At 40.0% G+C, this 26,170-nt stretch overlaps 1 protein-coding gene across 8 annotated transcripts in view; it reads right to left on the reverse strand.

The window, feature by feature from the left end:
- The window catches only part of PLD5 (phospholipase D family member 5), a 457,751-nt gene that overhangs the window by 51,666 nt on the left and 379,915 nt on the right, over positions 1–26,170 (reverse strand). For all 8 annotated transcript variants that reach the window (XR_005062463.2, XM_073216684.1, XM_073216683.1 and 5 more), the window contains 2 exons: positions 12,929–13,126; positions 6,469–6,605 (listed from right to left, as the gene is read on the reverse strand). Coding sequence is in view for 7 of the 8 variants with exons in the window: in XM_073216684.1 (XP_073072785.1) it covers positions 6,469–6,605; positions 12,929–13,126 (335 nt within the window). In the remaining variant the exon portion in view is untranslated. The remainder of the gene's footprint in view (positions 1–6,468; positions 6,606–12,928; positions 13,127–26,170) is intronic.

The raw sequence follows: 26,170 nt of genomic DNA on the forward strand, positions 1-26,170 counted from the left end.
TGATGCCCCAGAGCAAGTGTAAATTTTACCTGGACTCTGCCCCTACACACTTCTTGCCACTTAGCAGCACTGTGAATTAATATGATTCTTTTTTTTTTATGTTGATAACATTTTTAATTGCACTTAAATTGCTTTAAACCATATCAGATCATCCAGTTAAGTTTTGTTTGGTCCTGAAAAGATTGCAAACATATAGATCACCTTTATATGCATCTCATAAGACTATAGTCAAGTTCCGGTTTTTGTTTTTGTTTTGTTTTTTTTCTTTTTCATGTTTATTTGCCATTTGTACATCCTCTATTATGAAATGCCTGTTTGAGTCTCATTTTTTTTTTGAGAGGGCATCTCATATTTATTGATCAAATGGTTGTTAACAACAATAAAATTCTGTATAGGGGCTCAATGCACAATCATTAATCAACCCCAAGCCTAATTCTCAACAGTCTCCAATCTTCTGAAGCATAATGAACAAGTTCTTACATGGTGAACAAATTCTTACATAGTGAATAAGTTCTTATATGGTGAACAGTGCAAGGGCAGTCATCACAGAAACTTTCGGTTTTGATCACGCATTCTGAACTATAAACAATCTGGTCAAATATGAATATTCATTTGATTTTTATACTTGATTTATATGTGAGTCCCACATTTCTCCCTTATAATTATTATTATTATTATTATTTTAAATAAAATGTTGAAGTGGTAAGTAGATGCAAGATAAAGGTAGAAAACATAGTTTAGTGCTGTAAGAGGGCAAATGTAGATGATCAGGTGTGTGCCTATAGACTAAGTATTAATCCAAGCTAGACAAGGGCAACAAAACATCCACGGATCCAGAAGATTTCTCTCAAAACAGGGGGGGTGAGGTTGTGAGCCTCACCTCTGTTGATCCCCAATTTCTCACCTGATGGCCCCCCTGCGACCGTGCCTGTCTTAGGTTGTTCCTCCCTTGAGGAATCTTACCCGTGTCTGGCTAACCAGTCATCTTCCGAGGCCATACAGGGAAATGTAAAGTTGGTAAGTGAGAGAGAAGCAATATTCTTTGAAAAGGTTAGCTTTTTACTTCTTTGCAGATTTATGCCCTGTGGCTTCTATGCCCAGCATTTGTCTTGAGGTATCTTTACCACTTGGAAGAATTACGATACTCGGTAATTTTCGATATGAGACACGAATTCTACTAAAGGGTTCTAATTAGGAAGGAAGAAGAAAAGCTATAGAAGTAGCAGATGGAAGAAAACATGGGAAGATTGACTATTTCTTTGACATATCTTCTTGTAGAGTAACATAAGCATGTATAGGTTTTAAACTACTAATTAAATTGCACACATACATTAACATAATAGGAATACAGCTACATAACCAAAGCAGACCTACAATTACCAGCCATCTCCAGTGAAACCAAGAAAACCAGTTAGGTACCCTAGGCATTTGTGAAAACTTATCAATGATATGATGGATATTGTCTAACTGAATTTGAATAGTTTGAGAAAAATCAGACAAATTAAAACAACACATTCCTGGGAACTGTTCACATCCCATGTGTTTGTTTAACAGTAGATAGTCTATAGTCGCATGATTTTGGAGCACTGCAACTTGCACCTCTCCTAATTCTTGGTTGAGTTCCCACAGTACAGATCCAGTCAAATTTGTTGTTTTACTATATGCACAGGCCAGCTTAGATATCTCCTTCTTCATTCCAACGGCAAGTCCAGGAACCGGTGGGATGACTGCAGCTACAACTGCAGCAGCGCCAGGATCTTTGTTGAAGTTTTTTGATGTTCATCTTTTGGAATGACTCTTCCAGAGGATGTTGATGTTGGCCTTCTTTTTTTTAAAGCTATCATTGATATACACTCTTATGAAGGATTCACATGAAAAACATTGTGGTTACTACATTCATCCATATTATCAAGTCCCCCCATACCCCACTGAAGTCACTGTCCATCAGTGTAGTAAGATGCCACAGAGTCACTATTTGTCTTCTCTGTGCTACACTGTCTTCCCCATGATCCTCCCCCTACTCCATATGTACTAATCATAATACCCCCAATCCCCTTCTCTAACCCTCCCCCACCCACCCCTTTGGTAACTGCTAGTCCCTTCTTGGAGTCTGTGAGTCTGCTGCTATTTTGTTCCTTCAGTTTTGCTTTGTTGTTACACTCCAAAAATTAGAGAAATCATTTGGTACTTGTCTTTCTCCACCTGGCTTATTTCACTGAGCATAACACTCTCTAGCTCCATCCATGTTGTTGTAAATGGTAGGATTTGTTTTCTTCGTATGACTGAATAGTATTCCATTGTGAATATTTACCACCTCTTTATCCATTCATTTACTGATGGACACTTACATTGCTTCCATATATTGGCTATTGTAAATAGTGCTGCAATAAACACAGGGGTGCATACGTCTTTTTGAATCTGAGAACTTGTTTTCTTTGGGTAAATTCCTAGGAGTGGAATTCCTGGGTCAAATGGTATTTTTATTTTTAGTTTTTTGAGGTACCTCCATATTGTTTCCCACAATGGCTGAACTAATTTACATTCCTACCAGCAGTGTAGGAGGGAATTTGCTGTTCCTAGTCCTTTCGATGTTGGCCATCCTAACTGATGTGAGGTTTTAATTTGCACTTTCCTGATAATTAGCGTGTGCAGCATCTCTTCATGTGCCTGTTGGCCATCTGAATTTCTTCTTTGGAGAGGTGACTGTTCAGATCCTCTGCCCATTTTTTAATTGGGTTATTTGCTTTTTGGGTGTTGAGGCATGTGAGTTCTTTATACGTTTTGGATGTTAACCCCTTGTCGGATATGTCATTTACAAATATATTCCCCCATACAGTAGGATGTCTTTTTGTTCTGCTGATGGTGTCCTTTGCTGTACAGAAGCTTTTTAGCTTGATGTAGTCCCATTTGTTCTTTTTGCTTTTGTTTCCCTTATCCGAGGAGATGCATCCAGGAAAAGTTGCTCATGTTTATATTCAAGAGATTTTTGCCTATGTTTTCTTCTAAGACTTTTATGGTTTCATGACTTACATTCAGGTCTTTGATCCATTTCAAGTTTACTTTTGTGTATGGGGTTAGACAATAATCCAGTTTCATTTTCTTGCATGTAGCTGTCCAGTTTTTGTGAACCCCAGTTGTTGAAGAGGTTGTCATTTCCACATTGTATATCCATGGCTCCTTTATCATATATTAATTGACCATATGTGCTTGGGTTTATATCTGGCTCTCTATTCTGTTCCATTGATCTATGGGTCTGTTCTTGTGCCAGTACCAAATTTTCTTGATTACTGTGGCTTTGTAGTAGAGCTTGAAATCAGGGAGCATAATCCCCCCAGCTTTATTCTTCCTTCTCAGGATTGCTTTGGCTATTTGGGGTCTTCTGTGGTTCCATATGAATTTAGAACTATTTGCTCTAGCTCACTGAAGAATGTTGTTGGTATTTTGATAGGGATTGCATTGAATCTGTAGATTGCTTTAGGCAGGATGGCCATTTTGACAATATTATCTTCCTATCCATGTGCACAGGATCTATTTGCATTTATTAGTATCTTCTTTAATTTCTCCCATGAGTGTCTTGTAGTTTTCAGGGTATAGGTCATTCACTTCCTTGGTTAGGTTTATTCCTAGGTATTTTATTTTTTTTGATGCAATTGTGAATGGAATTATTTTCTTGATTTCTCTTTCTGCTAGTTCATCATTAGTATATAGGAATGCAACAGATTTCTATGTATTAATTTTGTATCCTGCAACTTTGCTGAATTCAGTTATTAGTTCTAGTAGTTTTGAGGTGGATCAGTTTCTCCTTCTTTTATGCTTCATGTTTCTGCTCTAGATTTTTGTTGTGTGGTCCCATTGAGGTTCACAAAATACATTGCATAGATAAAAGAAAGTTGTTTTCCTGCTCTATTCTTGTCAGCCTACATTTATTTATTTATTTTTATGAGGGTATCATTGATATACACTCTCATGAAGGTGTCACAAGAAAAACAATGTGGTTATTATATTCACCCTTATTATCGAGTCCCCTCCCATACCCCATTGCAGTCACTGTCCATCAGTGTTGTAAGATGCCAGAGTCCCTATTTGTCTTCTCTGAGCTACACTGTCTTCCCCGTGACCCCACACAAACCATGTGCACCAATCTTGATACCCCTCAATCCCCTTCTCCCTCCCTCCCCACTCGCCCTCCCACACCCCTCCCCTTTGGTAACCACTAGTCCCTTCTTGGAGTCTGTTGAGTCTGCTACTATTTTGTTCCTTCAGTTTAGCTTCATTGTTATACTCCACAAATGAGGGAAATCATTTGGTATTTGTCTGTCTGCCTACATTTTTATTGTTTCTTCACACATTTACTGATTTCCTTCTAGAAGATATATTTCATATGACTGAAGAAATAAATAACGAATAACCCCAAACTGAGATCTAGGTAAATAAATGTATTTCTCAAAGAGAGCTAGAATGCTAAATAAGGAATAAATCAAATAAGGCTTCTGATTTTTTACTGCAGGATTTAATTAGCCACACATCACTGCTCAACTTATTTCTTACTTCTGTGGAAAGTAGAAGTTACCTCTAATACTATCACCAAATGATAGTGTATATATATTTTTTATGTTTTCAACCATTTTTAATTGGGGAAAATAGAAATAAATATTTTCTTTTTCATTTGGATGTTTAGCAATTTGTGGGCTCAAAGTTAAGTCTGTAGACTGTTAACACACTGATATGTGATAATAGCTATTTGTTTATTCAAGTTGAATTCACTCCTGAAAAATTTATTCAGAAGAATGTAATGTCAAGTGAGCAGTCTCACTTAAAATTTGTTTCACTTATATAACTGAGAAGAACTTAATTATAATCTGGATGTTTGAACTTCTTATGTGTCTGATGACTTTTCATTTAGAATGCTAAAGGCATTGACAGGTTTGAAATAGTGTAAGAATGATCAAAGAACTGTTCTTTGAGTAATAGCTAAAATGGTAGATTAATAATCAAAATGCAAAATTTCACATGTGTTTCCAGTGCTTTAACATTCTTTTAGTTTTCTCTAACTTTTACATTTTCAAGATACTTTAGATTCTCCATAGTAATTCCTTCCCCCTTGCGCATGAAAGATCTTACTTTTGTTATGTGGGACATCATAAAATAAAAGATTTTGTCAGTTCTAAGAAATCATCATTCCATTCTAACATGTAAGTCCTTAAATGTGACCTTTTTCTCCTTCTGAATAATAGGAAAATCAGGTGAAATCTGTTACATTTCAAAATCTTCCAAAAGTGAAACTGAAGTCTAAAACTAAATCTCAAACCAAATAAACAACAAGTGGGAGAAATATAAAAGGGAGGGGGATAGAAAAAATATTAAAGTATGTGGGAAAAAACCCCATGAATGTTCAAAGGATACACAATATTTTAAAGTAAAAGTGTTTTATTGTTTGCATCTTGAAGCTTTAGATGCTGTTTGACTGTCATTAGGAGTAATCACTTTCTGGGAGAAATATGCCTTTTGCAATCCTATAGTGATTTGCATAAAGAAGTTGCATATTATGCATATGTGAGGTTGGCAATATGAACAATATTCAAGTAGTAAAGGGCACACTTGACCATTTAACCTCAGTAAATGGTTAGGTTAAAATTGTAATTTTCTAAATTAAAAAGTTCTTAGGCTGTACTCCCAGAAATGTGCACTTTGAAAACTTGTTCCAGATTAAATGAATTATTCAAAACATTTACAGCAAGCACCCACATCTCTGTGTTCCCCAGAAAGAAAAAGTGGGAACTATCTGGGGCCATGCATGTATGCAAGTAATGATTTAGGGACATATATTCTGCCCCTAAATTTAGGTCAAGTATTTCTGCATTCAATGATGATTTACTGAAATAGGATTGAAAAGGTGAATTATTAAAAAGGATTGAAAGTCCTCCATTTTTAAGATGCTTTCTTCCTCATGCAGAGGGATGAACTAACTGAGAATACATCTTTCTTCTTTAAATTGAAAAGATATTAAGAAAATTTAGCATTTAATTAAAACCAATGTGAATACATCAAAGTGATGCCTCCTGTGATCAAAATCTTGCAAAATCTACTCAGTTTCAGCATGTCCCTCAGGTATATCTCAACTAATACTTTCCCCAAAATATGTTTCTTCAAATAACTTTTTTCACTTACTTTATTTTTCAAATAATTTTCATGTTGAAAACAACCCAATTTTCATTCCAAAGTCACTCTCCTGCCTATATTGTAAACTACTCAGGTACATCTGTAGGGCAAGGCCCTGAGTACTTAAAGTAGATTGAGTGGGGAAGATGTTTCATGGAGAAGCTGCAAACAAGCATTGACCAGATTTGAATGGTGTATGACCCACTCAACGTGATAGCACTTTGGCATCCCAGCTGGTTTCCACTGTGGCCATAGTTCAGTTCCTGGCCAGGAGGTGGGATTCTGAGTTGAGGATGTGCACTGACTCACCTTTTGGTACTTGTGCTGGAGATGGGCAAGTAGTCCATGACAGCAATATATACATACTGCTTGGCATCATCTATCACACTGTAGATGGCGTCTATGTCAAAGCTTCTGTTTTTAGGGCAGAAGAGTTTGGGAGAATTCTGTGAAGATAGAAAAACCAAACTTTTAGAGTATTAATTTTTGTTATCTGGGGATTTCTTTTTGTCTTTTTCAAAAATTTGTGGATCTTGGCTTCTAACTAAATTTTTGCAAACCTACTTTCTAGTTCTTTATGAGATTAGACAAATACATCTACAGTTCTACCAAGCTGAGATGTGTGTAGACAGCAAGGTGTGGTAGGGTGGATCTCATGTCTGTCCTTTATGCCTGTTTAGGGAGGAAATTCCTGTTTTCAATACACACACCTCTGATTTTTGGAAGAGGGCTCCAGCTCTAAACTTATGTGATTGTAGTGAACATACCTGTCATAGACAGTTGTTCATTTTCTCAGGCATTGCCATATATATACCATATGTAGCAAGCAATTTACCCTAGAAGTTATTTCATTTGAAAGATGATATGGCCATGAAAATGTTCAAGACACACAACCTAAAGATCTTAGGGTTTTTTTTCTGAATCTTTCATCAAGTCAGGAAAAGAAGTGTTGATTATTGAGCAAGGTCAACAAATAATTCTAGAGGAAAAACTGAGTGAATTCTTAAGATGCCCAAATTAAGGAGAGATAGAGAAGAAGGATATTCTGAAAGATTTAAGCAAAATGAAAAAAGATGCAAAGTATATACCTAAGGGTTTTTTCCCAAGTTGCTCAAAGTGGTTTCCATCTTATAAAAGTATGACGTTTTTGGATGAAGTTGCTATAGAAAGGGGAAAACACACTTTGTGTTTCTCACCGTTTTCTCCTTGGACAAGACAGAAAATAGTGTTTCCGTAGTTCCTATCTCACTCTGACAAGCAATGTTCCACGGCAAGTGGCAGAGCACAAAGACAAGAGGGATTTCATAGCAAAAGGCGGAAGAAGTGGTTTCTGGAGCTGCCAGGAGGGCAGTATTGGGTCCCTCATCAGTTGTGTGGGACAACCCCTGCACTGAGCTGGCAGGACTCCCCAATCCCCGCTCAGACAGAGAGCAGGCAAAGCTGGCGGGCTGAAGCCTCCTGAGGTGTAGGGGAGGGAGCATGCTGAGGGTGACACACCCTCCTGGGGGCCCTGCTCAGAATGTCAGCTTGGCAGGTAAGTAGCACAATGAGATGTTGATCATTTAAATTATCTTTCTTTTGGAATGAGGATGTGCATTGAAGTCTTGAAAAAAAACTGAAGCAAGCAAGCAAGGAAGAAAAGAAAAACAACCCTCACCCCCCAAAACAAAAACAACAAAAAACAAATCAAAAGCCAGTACTGGTGCTACACTCTCCAGCACACATACAGACACTATGTGTGTCACCAAGAGAGAAGCCGCTTCCCGCCGTTCCCCGTCGTGTCGCTGCTCTTACTCTGATGGCTGTTCCCCTCATTTGGGGCATGAGTGCTGTTTGCTGGGGCTTTTACACATCCTCCTAACTCATTTCCTCCTAACTCATTTCCTCATTTCCATGGCATTTAAGAAACACACACGTGCATTCTCAGGACTCCTGGTCTCTCGGAATCCAGCTTGCCCTCTTGGGAGGATGTATCCCAGGCCTCTGCCACCCAGCCTCCCCACTTTCTCTGCCTCCCTCTTTAGCCACCTGCCATGTTCTCTGTGCCCCAAACCAAAACACTGCCTGGTCACGGCCAGGCTGTCATCTCCTTGGCCCCAGTGCGTTTGCTCCCATGGCCTCTCTAGCTCCAAATGTCCATGTTGATGTTTCAGTTAGGCATTTCCTGAACTTCTTTGCATGTTCCAAAAACTAGATTTTGGTTTCTGGGGGGAACAAATATAGAGTTGTTGGTCTCTTTGTATTTACTGTTATCTTACAAGTTTGGGTGGTGATACAAGGTCAGGTGCCAACACTTCCTGCCTGCGCAGGGTCCCTTACACTTTCTGAGCCTCCTTTCCTACTGGGGTCATGACAGTGACACACCTTTCATGCTGGTTTGCCTTGAGGCTTAAATAAGAGAATGGTCTGATGGCTGGCTGTGCTGTTCAGCACTGACCCCCTGTGCTTTCATTCAGTCAGCATTACTGAGTGCCTCCCAGACTCTTGGCTCTCTTGTCTAGGCACTTGACATCGTCAATGATCAAAATAAGATTCCTGCTTTGTGGGGCTTCCTTCCAGCATGTGTTACACTGTATTGTATTCGATTGTCTGTGTGCCTCTCCACTACTCCACTGTACCTCTCACCTTGTGCTGTGCTTGTTTGGCACATAGATGCTCAATCAGTATTTGTAGAGTGAATGTGACATGCTCCTTAAAGTAATGCTTGTTGGAGGTTTGCATGACCCCCACCTCCACTTGTGGTTGGGGTTGTTTCACTCAGTGTTTCCATCTGCATGTGAACACATCTTGTTTTGCATTTGCCAGTCTCACTGTTTCCTACATACGTGCAGCTGCACCTAATTCCTAGGTGCGGAGGCACCTTGCTTCTAGGTAATCTATGTTTCTCTCTTAGGAAGTACCTTATATATGCATGTAACTTGTTTTGCAACTCATTAAACACTTGCCTTAGCAGGTTTCTGGTTTATTTCATAACAGTTTCTTAGTTTTTGAAAAATCCATACTCCATCCCCAGAATATGTATGTTAAAATATAATTAAACATGAAAAGGCAACTCACAGAATGGGAGAATATATTTACAAATCGTGTATCTGATAAAGTACCTGTATCTACAATGTATAAAGAACACTCACAATTCAATAATAAAAAAGAAAGTAACCTAACTGAAAAGTGGGCAAAGTGTTTGACAGACATTTTTACAAAAAGATGCAGAAATGGCCAAAAAGCACATTAAAATATACAAATCCAAACCAAAATTAAACACCATTTCATACCCAGGAGGAGAGCCAAAATAAAACAGAAAATAACAAGCATTAGCAGAGATGTGGGAAAACTGAAACCCTTATTTATTGTTGGTGGAATTGTAAAATGATGCAGCCAATTTGAAAAACAGTTAGTCAGGGCCTCAAAATGTTCAACATAGAGTTACCCCATTACCCACTCCATTCCATTCCTTTGTGTACCCAAAAGAATTAGAAAGAGGTACTCAAATAAGATCTCATACATGACTATTCATAGAATCACTATTCGAAATAACCAAAAGGTAGAAACAAAGGTAGGAACAAACCCAAACGTACATCAACTGATGGACAGTAAAACAAATTGTGGTATATCCATGCAATGGAATATTATTTGGCCATAAAATGCTGCAACATGAGTTTCAACTTTGAAAACATTATACTAAGTGAAAGAAGTAAATTACAAAAGAATACATATTGTATAACTCCATTTCTATGAAATGTCTAAGGAAAAGGCAAATTCCAAGAGACAGAAAGTAGATTATTGGCTGCCAGGTGGTGAGGATGAGGGGAAAATGGAGAGTGACTGTTAATATGTATGACGGTTTTCTTTATGGTGACAAAAACATTCTAAAATTAGAGGGCAGAGATGACTGAAAAACTCTGTGACTATATACTGAAACCCACTGAACTGTACACTTTAAAAGGATGAATTTTATTGTATGCAAATTATATTCCAACAAAACTGTTAAAGATATAATTAATAATATACAGTGGAGGTTCTAAAGAGGAATCTGATGTGGCATTTTCCAGAGCAGCACCAAGTTCTACTTAATGTCCATACCCTCACTTTCTAAGTAGATCTCAGTATATTTGACTGATGGTTGGACAAAACTATGAACAAGAAAAGAAATTCATCTAGCAAGCAGATTAATAAAAACAGGCCTTGAACTTAATTAGTCTTTATCTCAGAAAGCAAATGCACAATCTTAAGGACTTTAAAAAGAAATTTCCACAACAGGACAAAAATTCAGCCAACTATAGCCCCCATCTTCTGATTTCAATGGGATGGGAAATATAAGAAAAATGGAATTATTTGGTCCAGTGTTACAAGAGAGCACATAGTTAAATCTAACCAAGCACTTATTTGTGTTCCATGGGAAAATTAGAAAGAATCCATATTTATATCAAACCTTAAATTTTATAAGCTAAAATTGCTACTCATCTAAAATCTAATTTGGGGAGTGATAATTCTTAAGACCTTCAAATAGCTTTTTTTTGTGTGTGTGTTAATTTAATCTTGGGACTGTCAGTTTATAAAAATATACTATACTATTTTAAGATATTTTACAACAAATATTCTGAATTTAAATAATTTTATCCTGGTATTTGTTTGGAACATATTACTCAGAAAACTGTAGGCATCCTGGAACTTTTTAAATGATATTACTACTAATAAAACCAACCCAATGTTTATTGCTGCTTTTAGGAAGACCTGAGTGAGACACAGGGAATATCAATGATGAAGACAGTTCAGTCTATGACCTTCAGAGACTTATAAAACAGTGGGAGGGAATACTATTAAACAAAGAGTTAAAAATTGTGACAAATGCTATAATAGAGGTGGAATCAGGGAGTTCTGGGCAAATGATACTGATTCCAATAGTGGGTTTTCTGACTTTATACCTATAAGATGTTATACCTCTGCAAAAACAGTGTTCAATTAATATCTGTTTAATTGAAATTCAAAGGTAGGCTTGATATTAGTAGGAAATAGAAAATAAAAAAATGGCTTAAAATAATAAAAGAAATAAAAACAGAAAGTAAAGCATTACATAGTTTAAAAGATTATACCTGAAGAAGTGTTTCACACCTCATTTTGTGCAGACCATTTAATAAAAAGCAATTTATAAATTTGCCCTAGACTACTACAAAGGGTTGTGTTTTAGCACATTTTATTAAAGGTCTAAGTTCTGTCTCTGAGTAGCTATGTTAACTTTGGAATCAACAAAGGGGAATTCACCGACCTTTTTAAGGGTCAAAATTTAAATTTATGCAACAACCACAATCACTTATCTCTAAGATTTAAACCATGAATTCAAAATCCAGCAATTATCTGAAGTTTGCTCATAATTCATTTACTTCTTGCTGCTTCCCATCTGTTCTACTGGACCTGGTGAGTGAGTGAGCATCCCTTGGGGTGTCATGCCACCCTGTTACCATCTGGATTAAGGGTTCGTTGGCAAATTTCCTATTGATACTCATCTACAAATAGAGAATAATATTTGGCTTTCTTGTCTTACAGGGCTATCTTGAAAAGAAATACAATTGAATATATGCAATAATTTTATTAGTAAAATGCCCTATAAATATGCTTGCTATAGTGTTACTGACCTCCACACATACAAAAAGAAAAAGAGAAAGGAGTATAGGCTATATTTGATGAAAATCTTTCATAGTCGATTTTCTGCTATTCACATGAATGTGAATTTGTTATTTAAGATAAATGACTTCAACTTCCTCTTTTCTCTCTGTTGCTGCATTTCTAAATTTCCAGATCGTATTTTTATCTTAATAGGGAAAAAGGATACAATTCACTTTTCAGTGTAGTGCTATTAAATGATATAAAATTTGTGGGCATAAAAGCAATGGCTATCAATGGAGATATGGCCATGATCAGCTGGAGCATGGTTTTAGAGATGCTTGTCTGAGCATCAGGATCCAGGAGCCTGATTCAAATAAAAATTCCAAGATGTCACTCCAGGTCCAGTGGATCAGATATAGTGGGGACTATAAATCTTCATTTTAAAGGGGCTCCCCAGTTGGCTTTGAAGTACTTCAACATTTGAGAAAAAGGGCTGCAGGCCAGGTGCGTACACTGCCCACTCCCAGGAGCACCGTGGGGATGGTGGATGGTGTGTGTCGGGGATGTGGAGGGGTGGTGGTTTTGAGTGAAGCCAGAGGCCTGGGAGCTGTGCCTTCCCTCCTGGGTGGGCCTCCTGTTGTCCAGTCCCAATCAGGTACAATTGCTCTGCTTTTGGCTGATTTACACACCAGAGTTCCCTCAGATGTTTTTCATCAAAGGGTTCTATTGCTAAGAACAAGTCTGAAAAATCAACAATGTAGGGTGTTGAAAATAGGATGTGAGGTCAGAAGGTCTGGGTGCTAGAGCTGGTCTTGGCACCTGCATCTGAGGGTCTTTGTGCTACAGATAAGTGCCAATGTCTTCATGTGCAAAATGGTCACGATCTTGGGTCTGCCTGATGGGACAATTGTGGGTCAAATCAGAAAACACAACATATCAGAAACTAGTAATGATTATGAATGCTTATTATTGATCTTGTCATCAGGGACAGTATATGATTATACTTAAGAGCATTTTAACATATTTTTACTCTTCAAGGAATGGAACGGAACTGATCTGTCAAATTCATTTTTGCCCAACACAAGATCATGATCAATCATCCCAACTTGATAAAGGACCTTTGGGGCAAGGAGGGAGGAGGTGGAGGAGAAGGAGGACAACCACTCACCGACACGAAAGCTTGAGATTTGGTTTCGTTCAACTGAAGCTGCAGTTTCTTCTCGTTGTCATAGACTCCATAGAGCCGCTTGGACCAGGTCTGAGGTACTCTGCTCTTGAATTTTAATGAACTATATAAAGCGAATATCCTTTGTAAATCTAAGACCAGGCAGCTGCAGTTGTAGAAGATGACACCCAGTTCTTTCATCTGTCAAATTAGAAAGAATCAATGCCATGTACGTCTGATGGTGTTATTTTCAGAGACAGAAAAAATGCACAAGAATGCAATGGCAGCTGTTTTCTTGCAGTTGTCACACAGAAGCATGTAGTCACATTATGGTGCACAGAAGAGATACATTTTAACAATGTTTACTTAAATATTTAAGGGGGACTTTTGCTTGCCTTTTACATCTGGGCTGTTATAAGTAAGTTTTCCATATTCACCTTCACTTTTTGTATTGGATCTTCAGATTTATTGCCTCAACACTGTCTTTCGGTATGAATCCCTGAAACATGCAGCAATGACAGAATGGCTTACATCACAGACTGTGGAGTCCGACTGCCTGGAATTAGTCCCAATTCTACAACTTTCTAACTGTGTGATTTGGGAAAAGATACTTCATCTCTGGACCTCATTTTCTTCTTCCATAAAATGGAGAAAATAGTATTTATTTCATATACAGTTGACCCTTGAACACAGAGACACAGCTTCTCCCTAACATACCTATACACACACACACACACACACACACACACAGGTCACAGGAGAATGCCATTGATTGTTGGCAGCAACCTTCTAGAAGGAAGCAAGGAAAGATTATCCCCCAGATCCTTTAGAGGGAGCATGGCTCTGCTAACACCTTGATTTCAGACTTCTAGCCTCTAGAACTGTGGGGGAATGAATTTCTGCTCTTTTCAGCCACCAAGTTTATGGTCATTTATTATAGTAGCCCTAGAAAATAGATATGGTGCATCTTACCTTGACAGTGGGTCAGGTAGATACAGAGTTTATTCCCATTTCATAGAGAGGCTTCAATTGTTCTTTGCTCAATAGTAAATGACATAACTGAGTGGAGATTTGAGCTCTGGTCTGTCCATCTCAAAAGCCTGTGCACCTATCACCATGGTACACTGCACTGAGCATGAGGTTAGAGTACAGCCCATGGTGTCTACTGCTATTAATTTTACTAAACCTTTTCTGCCAACACATTTCTTACTTCATCTAGTACTGTACTTGGTACATATTTCTGGTGTGGTATGCTTTTACACTGTCTCATAATTTAAAAAATCTTCTGTGTATGTTTCCTCTAAGTAATTCCACAATCTCTGACGAGAGGGACTATGTCAGGTTCATATTTTCATCTCCAGTGATGTGCTGTAGTACATGCTTAGAAAATGTTTACTGAATGCACACTTGGCCTTTGAAATGAATAAATGGTGCTAGCTCCAGGTCAGCCAGATGCCCTCTGACCCCAAGCATCTGAATTTAACAAGAACCTCTCTTCTGGTGCCAAGACCTGGAACAGCAAACTTGGAGATGACCACATAAAACCCATGTGGCCATGCGCAGAGAGATCCACCCAGAAGACCTTCGCAAGCATGGTGCTCACTGATCTGTATCAATGACAGACCTTAGACTGGCCAATGAGCTAAGTGTCCTCTAAATGTCCTTTCTGTACCTACCAACAATGGGGTGCAGAGACCAACACACAAGAAACGACTATGTTATGTGAAATAAATCAGACATAGACAAATACCATATGATTTTTACATATATTGGAATCTAAATAACAATACAAATGAAAAAACAAAACAAATAGACTCATAAACATGAAGAACAAATTGATGGTTGCCATACAGGAAGTGGGGGGAGGATGGGTTTATTAAGTGAAGGAGATACAGAGGTACAAATTTCCAGTTATAAAATAAAAGTCACAGAGATGTAAAGTACAGCATGGGGAATATAGTCAATACTATTGTAATAACTTTGCACGGTGACAGATGGTAACTATGCTCACCATGGTGAGCATTTAGTAATGTATATAATTGTCAAATCACTATGATGTACACTTGAAAAACTACTATAATATTGTATGTCAACTATTCTTCAATAGATTTGGGAATCTATTCTTGATTTGGGAATCAAGAGCCCCAGGGCACTGTTCATGGTACTTTATGAATGGTAAAAAATGAAATGTCATTTCTTAATGTAAAATTAATTTTTATCAAATGTTAAATTTATGTGTTAAAAAAATTAAAAGAATGTGGGAATATTCTGATAGTTCTGGAAACATTCTGAAGTGTCTGACAGGACACTTTAAACTCTGTGTTGTGCAAAGTGTATGTTTCCTCTTCAAATCCATAGCAGTGGTCAAAATGTATGTGCTAGGTTAATTACAATCATGACCTTATTGTATCTATATCTACATTTGTATTTACACCCACATCCAATTCCAGCTCTACATCTACATCATCTCCATCTCCATCGTCTCCATCTATATCTATATCTGGCTCCAAATCTACATCTATGTTACATCATCTGCATCTACGTTGATCTTCTACAAGCTGAGCACCATGTCAGGCTCTGAGACTACAGCAGAGAACAAGGTATACTTGGTTGCTGCCTTTAGGAGGCTTAAAGCATAGAGCATGGCAGGGAATAAAGACAAAAAACATAAAGCTATCAACATTATTTATGATAGCAGTACTTATTTTAAGGTAGGTGTCCTAATTTCCTGTATTAGAGATAAGAACACTGAGGCTCTGGTCACCAGTCTTGGCCAAGGTAATTTTGCTAATATGTAGCCGAGTTCAACTCTGAATACCGTTAGTCTTTACTTCTTAGCCTGTTGTTTCCACTCCTTCACCTGCTAGGATGTCTGTACCTCTACATGCTTGGGAGCAGTTTCTTTCTACCCAGCACTTCCCATCATTCTAAAGGAATACTTTATTGGCTGAAGGGCTGGCTCACTTGCTCTACTGACCTCAGAACACTTCTATCAGACCGGTTAGCTAAGCTAAAAGGCTGGAGATTGCCAACTACGAGTGTTTCTAAGTGTAAATGTGAGTATTTGAACAAAGTCTGATTCCCAACAAAGGCATGGGAGATGTAGTGCATAAGGCTCTAATTGAAATAGAACGTGCTTAGGTCATATGTGGCTTGGATTTTCACTGAAGTCAGTGGACACTATCGTTCTCAAGATGCAATCCATTCCTCTCCACAGAAGATGGGTTCCTCTGGGAAATCCAGGAAGATGAAGACAGATGTTTCATGGAAGCCAAATGAGAGTACATCTTTGTATTTACATCCTTGTAAAACGTTGTATTAACATGTCTCTTCAGCTTGCACTAGCCTTCCCCTCACAGCTGTGCCCTGGGGTTCTCTTAAACATAAGCCAGCACACTGACATCAGACAAAGCCACTCTGTGACTGTCCATGGAGGACCAAGACAAAACAAGGCAATTCCATAACCACGTCCGAACAGACAAAAACATGAGCGCTGTCGGAGTCACAAAAATGGCCAACGGTCCTCATCCTCCTCATCTGCGTGACTGCTGCTTCTTCACCAGCTGCACGTTAGCCTTGATTGACTCCCCTTCCCATACACATGGGAGATAACACTCTTACTCACAGAAATGCCCCTACTTCCTGACAGCACCCAATCCTGAGCAAAGCCCTGTTCCCTTAAACCCTCTTCCAAATCGCCTAACACAAGCCCAAATCCCATAAGAAGTCCTTTCTAAAACCCACTTACCGAGACACCCCAGTGCCACCCTGTGCAGTCTCCCTCCCTGTGACAAGCAACTTGTTCAGCCTCAGCATGCTTGCTGGGCTTTGGCTGGAGGCAGTGCCACTACCTTCCCCCCTGACACCCACATCACTGTGAGGCCACACGTCATAAGGCCCGGTGCCCAGGGCCCTGCATGTGCTGACTGCTGTAACTCTATCCTCCAGTATCCTAGAGTTCACTGTGCTCCCGTGCACTGCAGAGGCAGTAGGTATGCAATATTGCTCTAGCACAACAAGAAGTTGCCCAGGCAACAGGGCAGGAGGTATTTCGGGGGGGAATGAATGAATGAAGGCAATAACGGCACTTGCGGAAAGGCACAAAAAAGGCTTGCAGTTTAGGAAGAGGCTTCACCCACCAGAACCCAAGGCCCACATCTTCTGAGACATTTTCAACGTTGCTCTCTCTTCTGGTCTCTGTATCTATTATATACCATGTTTCAGAATGCACACCATCACAGGTTTTATCTGGAAATCTGGTGAGCCAATTATTTAAAAGCTAATGGAAAAACTAGAAGTCTAAAGTAAAATTGCTTATTGAATGGCACCATCATCATGAGTGATATTTGTCCTGTTAGGCAAGATTGGATGGAGGGAAGCATATTTGTGAATGTTCTCAGCATTGATCATCCCCAGGACCGTCTTTCTGAGCCATTTATCATCATTAAGATGCAGGTGGGCACCCTCTCCCCATGCACCCTATCTAGATTTTCTCCAGCTACTAGTCTTTGCAATGACTCTATTCTAAATGACTTAGTACTACTTTCCCTGGGTTGTGTAAGCTACTTTCTATGGTTTTTTTCTCTGCAATCCCTGACAGCATTCTGCTCTGTGGCTACATTACAGCTTTAGAAGCTGAAGTAACAGAAGAAGCTGGCCTGTGTCAAGAGGTGTAAAGACAATTATACTTCCTCTGAGTATCTTCCTCTCAATTTTAGGATGACTCAAACCCATTTCTAATTATACATATTTGGTTCAGGCTGGTGTTGATGAAGAAAAAAAGAAACTGGCTTTCATTTTGCAGATTTTTTCAGCTAGAGCAAAAATTCAGGATGGATTTATGGACAGGTCTTCTTAAGATGCTGTCAGTGGAAAAAATAACACAGATTTGGGCTTCTGAAGATCTTTCATGTATAGATTATCAGAGGATGAAAAGCTAACCTGATGGATTGACTAGCTGGGCACTCTTAAAGTTGCCTTGCCAACAAGACAAACCTTACCTGGTGGAGACCAGCCATCTGTAGGCTGGAGGTCTGTCAGCCTCCCAAGACAGACACATGCCAGACATATGCCTGCTGGACATCCTGAAGGGCTGCCCTGACTTTTCAGTTCAATCACAGAGGTGACAGTTGATCAAATGGTTCAACTGTTTGAATAAAATAATCTTGAAAAAGCTGGAGACTTATCAGCTAATGATGATTTGCAGGAGAATTATTCTTAGGAGGAGCCAGATTGTCTTTTCCGCAAAATGAGCATCATGTCAGTGACCAACCCATGGAGCTAGGAGAGGCTGAGAACCTCAAACAGCCTGAAGGGTCTGGCCAGGAAGGTGTTCTAAGGGTAATGATTTTATTTAAAATCTGACTGACAGCAGTGGTGACATTCTGTCCATCGCACGAGACCTCATGGGAGACCTTTTGGAGTGTTTGAGTTTGATACAGTCCAGGGAATGCTATCATCCTACTGATGATGGAGAAATGACATGAGCGGCACTAATTTATCACAGTATTTACTGTGTACTTGCCACTGTTTGAAGTGGTTTACAAGTCTGTGCTCACTTAAACCTACAATAACCCATTCCACAGGGAAGGAAGCTGAGGTACAGAGAGACTGAGGGACTTGCCCAAATGTACGACTAGTGAGAAGGGAAGCTGGGATGATGCTACACAAAGTCTAATACAGACATGCCTCATTTTATTGAGCTTCACTTTACTGAGCTTTGAAGATAATTGCATTTTTTACAGATTGAAGGTTGGTGGCAATCCTGCTTTGATCAAGTGTCTTGGGGCCATTTTTCCCAGAAGCATTTGGTCATTTTGTGCCTGTGTCATGTTTTGGCAATTCTTGCAGTATTTCAAACTTTTTCATTACTATTATATTTGTTATGGTGATCTGTGATCAGTGATTTAGCTGGTGTAATTGTGTTGGGGCTCCATGATCTGTGCCTGTATAAGACAGCAAACTAATACATGTGTTGTGTATTCTGCATACGCCAGTGACTGGCCATTTCCCTGTCTCTGTCCCTCTCCTTAGGCTTCCCTATTCCCTGAGGCACCACAATACTGAAAGTAGGCCCCTTATTAACCCTGCAGTGGCCTCTAAGTGCTCAAGCAAAGGGAGGAGTCACATGTCTCTCATTTTAGATCAAAAGCTGGTGATGACTGACCTTAGTGAGGAAGGAATGTCAAGGCCAAGACTGGCCAAAAGCTAGGCCTCTTGCACCAGTCAACTTGTGCAAGCAAAGAAAATGTTCTTAAAGGAAATTAAGAGTGCTCCTCCAGTGAACACATGAATGACAAGAAAGGGAAGCAGCCTTATTGCTGATACGGAGAAAGATTTAGTGATCTGGATAGAAGGTCAAACCAGCCACAACATCCCTTCGGCCAAAGCCTAACCCAGAGCAAGGCCCTAATTCTCTCTAGTTCTAGGAAGGCTGAGAGAGGTGAGGAAGCTGCAGAAGAAAATCTTGAAGCCAGCAGAGGTTGGTTGATGATGTTTAAGGAAGGAAGCCGTCTCCATAACATAAAAGTACAGGTGAAGTAGCAGGTGCTGATGGAAGAGCTGCAGCAAGTTATCCAGAAGAGCCAGCTGAGATCATTCAGTAAGGTGGACACACTGAACAACAGATTTTAATGTAGAAGCAGCAGCCTTCTATTGGAAGAAGATGCCATCTGGGACTTTCATAGCTGAAGAGGAGAAGTCAACGCCTGGCTGCAAAGCTTCAAAGGACAGACTGACTCTCTCCTAGGGGCTAATGCAGCTGGTGACTTGAAACCAATGCTCATTTACCATTTCAAAAATCCTAGGGCCCTGAAGAATTATGCTAAATTTACTCTGACTGTGCTGTAGACATGGAACAACAAGGCCTGGATGAGAGCACGTCTGTTTACAAAGTGGTTTACCGATTTTTTTGAGCTAACTGTTAAGACCTACTGCTCATAAAAAGAGTTCCTTTCAAAATATTACTCCTCATTGATAATACGTCTGGTCCCCCAGGAGCTCTGACACAGATGGACAAGGAGACTAATGTTTTCATGCCCACTGACACAGCATGCATTCTGCAGCCTACGGATCAAGGGGTCATTTTGACTTTAAGTCATTATTTAAGAATACATGTTGTGAGGCTATGGCTGCCATAGATAGTGATTCCTTTGATGGCTCTGGACAAAGTGAATTGAAAACCTTCTGGAAAGGGTTCACCATTCTAGATGCCATTAAGAACACTCATGATTCATGGGAAGAGATCAAAATATCAACGCAAACAGGAATTTGGAAGAAGCTGATTCCAACCCTCGTGGATGACTTTGGAGGTTCAAGACCTCAGTGGAGGAAGTAACTACACATGTGTTTGAAACAGTAAGATAGCTAGAATTAGAAGTGGAGCCTGAGGATGCAACTAAATTACTGCAATCTCATAAAACTTGAACAGATGAGGAGTTGCTTCTTATGGAAGAGCAAAGAGAGTGGTTTCTTGTGATGGAATCTGCTCCTGGGAAAATGCTGTGAATATTGCAGAAATGACAAAAAAGGATTTAGAATATGACATAAACTTAGTCGACAAAGAAAGTATTTTTCTCAGAATTAGTGGAAGGCAGTTAGGAAAGGAAAAGGAATGAGTGAAAATTTTGAAAGAATTTCTACTGTTTAAAATGCTGTCAAACAGTATCACATGCTACAGAGAAATCACTCATGAAATGAAGAGTCAATCACTGCAGTGAATTACACTGTTGTCTTATTTTAAGAGATTGCCTCAGCCACCCCACCCTTCAGCAACTCTCACCCTGATCAGTCGAGGCAGGACCCTCCACCAGCAGAAAAGATTAGGACTCACTGAAAGCTCAGATGGTGGTTGGTATTTTTTAGCAATGAAGTGTTTTTTAATAAAGTTATGTATGCTTTTCTTTTTAAAGAGATAATGCCCTTGCTCATTTAGTAGGTAACCGTACAATATAAGCTTAACTTTTACATGCACTGGAAAGTCAAACATTTCATTTGACTTGCTTTATTGGGATATTCACTTTATTGTGATGGCCTGGACTGCAACTTGCAATACCTACAAGGTGTGCCCACATCTCATCCTCAGGAAGACATATCTACAAAGGGGAACACCTGTAAGACCAGAGCACCCTTCCTGCAGATGAGGGCCAAGTCCTACTCTTTATGCCCATGTCTTCTTTTCTTCTGCCCTGGAATTTCTATTTAAATGAATAGTCTCCATTTCAAAGCAAACTAAGAACTAGGGGAAACATGCAATTATACCAGAGAAATGTTTTTCTCTATTTTCTCAAAATTAGTGGAAGGTAGTTATAAAGGGAAATGGAGCAAGTGAAAAAAAGCCCTTTTCTACACAGGACCTGAGAGACAGTCTAAAGGGAGACAGGCCTGGTTTGGGGTGCTTTATTGTTGACATAGAAGCCAAAGCAGGCACCCAACGGATGCTCTTATCAGTGGAGCAAAGAGGAGAAGCATTAGCATCTTTCTTTGCTGTGATTCAGAATAATTAATACAAGTTAACCACAGCTCAGTTTATCATTTACAGATGTTCAATTTGTTATTTTTCACAATTTTATTGAAATGTGCATAAGCATTTCTTTAATTTTCAAAGAACCTGTAACTGTGAACAACTAACCCACTTCCAGTTAGCTGCTGATTTATATTCTGAGTTACTGCAGGAAATTTAATTACCAGCAGTTCTAACTGGATTTTGTTTCTGCCCTCAAGGTGAGATTTCTGTTACTGGGGATAGAAAATAAAGAACTGAATCTTAGCAGCTCAAAAACAGCCCCCTGCTGTGCTCTCCAGACCTTCACTCCCACAGTGGTGATCTATACCACTTAACTTCCTGATGTCTTATTTTCTTTGTTACCACGCAGGAATAATAATGCAGCCAGAAGGAACATGAGAAATTGAAGAAACAGGACGATGCAGGAACCTTTGAGAACAGACCGTCCAACCTTTTTTCAAAATAAAGGAAACTGAGGCCCCCCACAAAGGGGATGTGACTTGAAAGATTGCTGCATGATGTCCTGTGATTTCTGATCCCTGGCTCCTACACCCAAGCAGGCTGTGCAAGAACCATGCAGTGTTTGTTCATTTGTAGGGTGTATGGGGGGTATCGCTTGCTTCCTCTCCCTATTCCTTTTCTTCTTTTCCTTTAACCAGGGCTTCCTCTTTTATAAGGATTCAAAAACTTTCCAGTCTTCACTTGGCATCTTTGACTTCTGGCTATAAGGAATTCACATTCACATGTTCATTTCTTGGCTTTATTTATTCAAAGGGAAATCAACGATAAGCCCTGGAGCAGAGTGACAGGAGAAGTAATGGTGGAGATGAACAGGAGTGGCGCTGAGAGTGGAATGGGATGAAACACAGTGGCAACAAGCTTTCCTTATTTGTGGAGTATTTTGATTTTATCCTGCTTCTTTAGAAGAGTTAAACATGATTCTCAACTGCCACCTCCTGTCACACCTGCTCTGTCTTCTTCTCTTGAGCAGTGAGGAAGCTCAGATGGTCCTGGGTTCAGTTCATTACTGGTATTTGATCCTCCTTCCAAACCCCTCCAAGGATCTATTCTCTGGACAAAATGTTGTGCCAGACCACATCTGCCTTTCAGGTTTGCAAAATAAATACCCAGCTTCACTGATGCACCAAGATATTAACAATAATGTGAATAGTGCCCATTTCATGCAAATAGTGCTTATTCACGCAAAAATGAAGTAATGAAGGAAACCAGAGACATAGAGAAGCTCTTTTCCAAAAGAAAACACATAATGTATACATCTGTGCTACTCTTCTTTGAAGCCAAGTCATCTAATAGTGGGAACAAGGGGCAAATGGATAGAATTTGGAGGTTTTCTTATTCATCGATTATAATTTGTAAAACTAACTTAGTCCTCAGAGTCTGCTTTGGGACCCTGAAGTACAGAAAAGCTCTGAAAATTTTCAGAAAAAAAGGACCCCCTCTTGTCCCAGAGATACATTTTGATCTCTGTCTGTTCCATTCCTCCTGATTCATCGCTTGTGATTCAGAACATGAGCTCCCTGGACTTCTCCTCCTAATGGTGCCCCCAGGAGCAGTACCGAGGCCCCTTTACTTCCATCCCAGCTGGGCCAGAGATAACTAGCATTTAACAAAGAAATGCTACACCTATGCTCCCAGCCCACTGGTTCTCATCTCCTCTCTGTCCGTGAGGCTCTAGAAACATCTCAGAATGGTAAAAGGAGATACTGCTTCTCCTCTGGGCCAGCACCGGGCTAGTCCGCAATCCTGCGTGCTCTTGTGGGCTGCCCCAGGAGTCTGTATACTTGTGGATAGAGCAAGGAACTCAGGCTTGAATTCCAGCCCTGCTACCTTCTCTAGTGTGACTTTGGTCAGTTCATTTTGTGCCTGTAACTGACAAGTTTCTTAATCTCTCTGTAAAGTGGGGGTAATAATACTCACAGGGTTGTTGTGATGATTAAACAAGTACATATAATTTCCCTGGGACACAGCCTGCCACATAGAATAATGAGTGTTTGGTTATTGTTACATCAGCATTCCAGGTGACTATACCTCAGAAGGAATTAGATGCATGCTTCGCCACACCTGCCGTCTGCAGGAGGAGGCTCTCGGCCAGGCCGCGGCCTGCTGTGCCTCATGTGCCATGTTTGCTGCTGCCTGCCTCAAGCAGATTCCCCCCCACCTTCCTTCTTGCAAGGAGGAAACTTGCCCATCTACATATTTTCCATTTTTCATGCTTGAAAGAAATTCAGGGAGTCTCCACAAGATTATCAAAGGAAAGGTGCTGGAGGTGTAAAGTTATCTTTATTTACATTAAGATGGACCATTGACATAAAAATAGCTGATACAACTGCCCAGTACAAACTGTACATCAAGATTGTGCATCAATCTGGGTTACACATTGTAACTTGGTCTTCCTCTTCTCCATCATGCCTTTGAGACCCATCTGCTCCCAGCTCCTAAGGCTTTGGTCCAAAGATTAAGAGCTTCCACCCTTTTGCAAGTATTCTATCTACTCTCTGTGTCTTGCTCACTCACTTACTCCTCCCAAGGGAGAAAGAGCAGCCTTCCCAGGGCAAGGGGGATGCACGTGGCAAGCACAGTGCAGAGGCTTCTTGCCCAGAGCAGCCGGAGCTCTGAGGCTCTGCTCCTCTCCTCCATGGGCAGAGCCAGCAGATGTGCCTCTAACTTCAACAAGTTCAATTCTGGGGAAGGTAGTAGGAAGACCAATTAGAACCACACATTAAATTGCATTTTCTGTTCTGGTTTCATCAGTGATAAAGCTGATAGCTCGACTGCCATCCATGGCTTGGAGCTCAGAGGGTAAGAGAGGGGTGTAATTTACTGTTTTCCTGCATCTCCAGGAATGAACTCCCATGTCCACAGATCTGGACCTCATTCTCTTGCGGCCATTCCCATTGATTTGAGTCAGGTATGTTTGCTCTGAGCAACTTCCAGGCTGACTTCCGTAGGGGAAACATTTAGCTAGAATTTTTGAAAGGTACCTTCTTTTGCTCCAAATCATAATGTACCTGGGACTTATCCACGTTGCTCACAGATCTATTGTATTTTCATCTTGACCACACTCTCCCCATCACACACACCGAATGGTGTCCCAACACTGCATAATGCACTGATGTGCTGACTGCAAAGGGAAAGCTGGAGTATCAAAATGCGGTTGAGGTGGAAGGAGCCCTCTTCTGATTCTGCAGTTGGCTCCTAGACCTTAGCTCCCACAAAATACCCACAGTGCTGCTCTGTGGAGGCTGTGGTGTCATGTCTGTGTCCCTGGGGCACTTCTGCCTCCTTTTAGAGGAGTCTGTCTCAGCCTTGTGAGATGGGATGCTATAGGAAGTGTCAATATCTTAAAATAGAGTAAAACTAGAAATCTGTGACCCTAATCATGTAACAATCTCACAGTGAAGGCATCCATTTATTTGCAAAATTTTGGCAGTAACCAAATTTTCAGCTTATGGGGAAGTCACTTTCTTAAGGATTGGGAGTGGGGAGCCCCCACCCTAAGGGAGTGGGAGGCAGCCCAACAGTTGCTTGGAAACTGGCTGGTCAAAGGCTATAAAATCAGGACCACCGCATAAGGCTTGCCTTGAGATAGGTATGTAGGAGAGGAAAAACTTAGTGCAAATAATTTAATATTTTTTTTCCCTGAATAGAACCAACATTGGCTTGAGAACAACCATTAAAAAAACCCAGGTTTTGGATTATCTTATTTGGAACCAGATTGTCAGTCATATCGGTGCCAACATTTTCAACAGTCTTGTAGGTGGAAATGTCATGAGGATTATCCATCAGCCAGTCCAGGGTGGTTTGAAAATGCAAGATTTTTTTGTGATGACAATGGCCATACAAAGTGTAGCCAAACCTAACATGAGTGGGAATCTGTATCAAGATTCAACAGGGTCTGAAAACCCTGAACATGGGCTGTGAGCGTCTTGAAAAATGTATCAGAGCCACAGAGACACCTAACATTCATGGCAGAGAAAACTGGCCAATAAGTATAACCTGATGGGAAGAAATGAAAGTAAACGCCCTTGAACGTGGAAATAACTAACTTTTAAAAAGGCCAGATGCTTTGTGGGATGACTTCAGTTCTCATTTGAACCTAAATTGAATGGTGAATGATTTAATTCTTTCCATATGTTTATGGGTTACTAACACATGGCTGTCATCAATAATTCAAACAAACTAGATGTCTGAGGGCAGTTATAGCACTGAGAGCCATTTAGCAATCATACATTACCAGAAAGGTGGTTATCCCATGTATAATTATGAAATGATAATTTCTCCAATCTCATAAGCAACTTTTATAAAATGGTTAACGGCTTAGTCAGTTTATAGACTGTTATCCAGGGTTTATAAATAATTCAATTCAATTCAATAGTTAAATACTGAGCATGTCTGATGTACAGGCTGTAATAGGCAAGCAGGTTAAGTTTATGAGCAAGTCATGGTCTCTGAAGGATAACTATGTGTGTGGGGGCAGGCGGGATGTGGGGTTGTGGCAATGGGGAGAGGACAGCCAAAGCAAGCCACGAAACAAGCCAGAATCTGCTAAATGTCTTAAGGAAAATACTACCAACATTCTGTAGGATTCAAGTAAGGGAGCTAGTGCATCAGAAAAGGATTCTTGGCCTCTGCACCATGCATGGAGCTTGGTGCGTGGAGGTTTACATCTGCAGGTTTCTAAGGAGAAGACCCATAGGCTTTTGCCAAAAACACTGTGATTA

Source organism: Manis javanica, chromosome 11 (genome assembly GCF_040802235.1).
Source record: "Manis javanica isolate MJ-LG chromosome 11, MJ_LKY, whole genome shotgun sequence".
NCBI classification, from domain to species: Eukaryota; Metazoa; Chordata; class Mammalia; order Pholidota; family Manidae; genus Manis; species Manis javanica.